This window comes from Otolemur garnettii, unplaced genomic scaffold (assembly GCF_000181295.1).
Source record: "Otolemur garnettii isolate 467f Iridium unplaced genomic scaffold, OtoGar3 scaffold00198, whole genome shotgun sequence".
NCBI lineage: Eukaryota > Metazoa > Chordata > Mammalia > Primates > Galagidae > Otolemur > Otolemur garnettii.
Window position 1 is genome coordinate 307,689 of NW_003852593.1, and position 3,783 is coordinate 311,471.

The 3,783-nt window shown below is 48.6% G+C and overlaps 1 protein-coding gene across 1 annotated transcript in view; it reads right to left on the reverse strand.

Annotated features, from left to right (window-relative positions):
- The window catches only part of GAK (cyclin G associated kinase), a 61,949-nt gene that overhangs the window by 36,438 nt on the left and 21,728 nt on the right, over positions 1-3,783 (reverse strand). Inside the window, exons 6-7 of the mRNA XM_023507700.1 lie at positions 1,988-2,113; positions 31-120 (exon numbers count right to left, since the gene is read on the reverse strand). Coding sequence (XP_023363468.1) covers positions 31-120; positions 1,988-2,113 — 216 coding nt within the window. The remainder of the gene's footprint in view (positions 1-30; positions 121-1,987; positions 2,114-3,783) is intronic.

Below are 3,783 nucleotides of genomic sequence, written 5' to 3' on the forward strand. Positions count from 1 at the left end.
CACCTCCAGGGAGAAGCGCCAGGTCCTTACCCAGATGTCCTGCTTCTCGCCAATTGGGAAGTTGGAGTACAAGTCAATGATCTCTGGTGTCCTGTACATGGGTGTTGTATTCCTTGTGATCTGAGGAAAAACAGACATTTCAAAGGAAAAGTTACATGTGAGCAGGACTTTTTACTCTGCATCAATGCTCTGCAACTTTCCCAAGCCCACAGGGCACCCTGTCCTCCCTGCATTCCACAAGATCTCAGAGCCCCACTCACCACCTCCACTGCACTTGCTCTTCAGATTCAACTCATTTCCATGCATCTCTTGTGACCTCCCACATTTAACAAAGTGATTACGTGCAGCGCCCACCTGCTGTACCCCCTGCCTGCTGTGCACCCTGCCTGCCATGCACTCTGCCTGCCATACACCCCACCTGCCACGCCCTGCCATAGTCAGGGAACAAGGAGCTGCAGCAGGCAGGCCAGGCCAGGAGCCTCACTGCTGGAGTGCACAGGGAGTGCAGCACTAACAGAGCTTCTTGCTGGTTTTTAGTAGAACACTGATTTCTGCAGCAGAAGAGACAACTCAACCACACCTACAGGGCTGGTTCTAGTTTAAAAACCCAGAGACCCACAAACACAAAAAGGGACAGATGATGGGGCAAGGTCTATGGGCTGTACGCTGCATGGACAGTGAGAATCTCAGTGCACAGTAGGCACGGCAGCCCAACCCAAAGTGTGTGGTGTCCCCGTGCAGTGGGCAGAAAGACCCTGCAGACATTGCGTCAGGGCTGGGTGGAGATGTCTTAAACACAATGGAGAAGGAATGAAGAATACCCCAGCCTTTTTGTGTGTGGATCAGCTACTCCAGAGCAGCTGTGCTGAGGATGGAGAAACAGATGTTGAAAACCAGAAAACAGTCCTTCCAAACAGATGTTGAGAACAGATGGATGCAGGTAACTGACAAAGGCTTATGCAGAACGCAACGCCTACAACCCCAAGACACGGCAGAATCTAAAGAAGCCAGGCAGAGGCTGGGGAAGAAGAGATTAGGAGCAGCAAGAGGACAATCGAGTGGTGCACAAGGCCACTGGTGCTTCCCCACCTCACTGTGAGCCTGACACTGGTCTAAACAGTAAAGCCCATTAATGTGAACAGACAAACCCAAATGTCTTTCCAAAGAGCAACAGAACTGCACCAAGGAGGAAAAGGAAAAGTCCGGGGGTTCTTGGCACTGGGTCTGACAGCACACCTGGCCCTGCTGAGGTGGGGATAGGGGCTACACAGAAATCCTGAACTCACACTTGGATCTGTCATCTTGGTGCCACAGCTGGGGACCCTGAGGCTATACTGCACAGGCAGTGCCAGGTCCCGGCTCTCACTGAAGAGAGAACCCCTGAGAGCCCAAGGAGCCCTCTGCAGTGTCGCAGCCCATCTGGCTCTCCCTCTAGGCGGCAGTGGCCCACCCAACTGTCCCAAGCTGTGCAAGGCTCTCCTGGATGGAGATGCTATACCTCCCATGAAAACATATTTCTAGAATTTTTTTTTAAATAGAAAAAGCCATATTTGAAAGGATAAAAACCTTCTGGAGAAGGCAGTGGTGGTGGCTGCTCAATATCATGAAGGTATTATACTTAGTCCCACCAAACTGTACACCAACAAAAGGTTACACCAGTGAATTCTGTCAGGTGTGTTTTACCACAAAAAAGAAATCCAAGGAAAAAATGGCCATAAGACATTCAGAGGCAGAGTTGTGAGGAGGGCTGAGACAACACGCGGTCCCCTGGCTGGCTGGTCTATGTCCATGACTGGCCCATAAGCCACCTGGAGGAGGGCCAGCCCCATGGACACCAGGTGATGGCACCTTCTTGGGTTCTGGGCTATAGAGACACAGTGCGCAAAGAACCTATGGGCTAGAAAGAGACCCAGGGAAAGGGACACTGTAGACCGTGGGGGTGGGGTGGGTGGGGCGTACTACCCATACAGAGGCCCTGTGTTCTCACCTCTTCCTCCACCATGGCTCGTCTCTGCGCGCTCCAGCTGTAGTCCGGGAAATGTGAGATGGTTGTGGCACTGCCAAAGTCACATAGCTTAATGGTCCCCTGGTTACTAAGCAGCAAGTTTTCAACCTGCAAAATTCCAGAAAACAGTCCTTGTGGACTCAGAAAAAACAAACAGGGACATTAGACTTGACCTGCCCCTTACCCTAGCCAGCCCCTCTGCCCTGAATTCAGGGCCAACAACATGCAGACCATCTGAGGACTTGAACATCCCTGCAGCACCCCAAGTGTGGAGTTGAGTGTGCACACCCTACCAGACAGGGTGCAGACAGGTGTTAGGAACCACCTGAGCAGGTTTTGCAGAGGTTAGCAAAGAGGCCTTCCTCAAAGGGAGAGAAATACAATGTTTTAAATTCTGATTAAACTCTCTATATATATATACATTTTAAAATGTATAAATTTGCACATTTTTAAATGCATAAATAAACGAAAGCAAGCTAAAAAATCAACCATAAATCAAATAAAAATGATCCCTATTAACAATGTTGGACAAACAATGAAAGCCTTCAGAAAACTCAGAAGAAAATTTAATATGCCATTTATAACTATGTTAATTATATCAAGAGCCTAGAAATACATCTGATGAAAGAAGGACCAAAGACTTCCTATGCAGAAAATTATAAAATAATTGGGATAAATGTTTAAATCCAAAACACACAGCTCTATCATATTAAGAGAAGAGGTGCAGTGCGGGCGGCCCACAGCTCGTGACAGTAGCTTACGCTTTTAAATTGTGGGGGGCGCCAACAGAGTAAAAAGTTCATAGAGGGGGGAAAGGAGAGGGAGGGAGATGAGTGTGCTCCCACCTAATGGATACCACGTAGGGGCACATGGCACACCTCCTGGGTGTGGGACACAACAGGGCCTTCACCTAACAAATGCAAACATTGTAACCTTATATTAATCTGAAATTAACAACAAAAAAAGACTAATACTTCACAACACTTGACAATAACACAGATCTGTGATATACCACACCACAACAGGAAGCCCTGACCACCAGCAAGCAGCAACACGTACCCTGCTGTCCAGTCACCTCTACCCCCAAAGAGCTGGTGTGGCCTGCAACATCAATCCTTGAGACTTTTACAGTAAAACAATCCACCACCCCTCTGCCCCAGGGTGAGTCATAGCAATTCAGCAAAATTCCCAAAAACTTTTTGGGTGGAACTTGACAAACTAACTCAAAAATATATATAAAGAGCTACAACAATCCTAAAAAACTTTAAAGCCTGACTGTGACAAAGCCATGGGCTGGGGGTGGAAGCTCAGCCTGTGACCTCAGTACCCTGGGAGGCCAAGAGGGAGGATCCCTTGAGCCCAGGAGGGCAAGGTTACAGAGAGCTGTGATCACATCACTGCATGCAGGCTGGGTGACAGAGCAGGATCCTATCTCTAAAAGAACTAAGATGAAAAGAAACCCTCGTCTTTCAGAAGACAAACTACAGGACACCCTCCCAAGCTATGGAGGCAACAACTTCTTCAACAGCATGGATGTGATGCCAGGACAGGCAGAGTGTCTGTCCCAGCCCAGAACAAAAGGCACTGCCACTGAACCAGCACAGGGTCTACAAACCAGAAAGAAAAGGAACTGAACAGACCAACAGTCAGGAAACGCTAACAGCTACTTCTCTAAAGAGGAAACCCAAATTCCAATGAACACACCAAAAGGTTGTCAACCTCACTAAGAAAAGGGAAATGCAGGCTTGGCGCCCATAGCTCAGCAGCTAGGGCGCCAG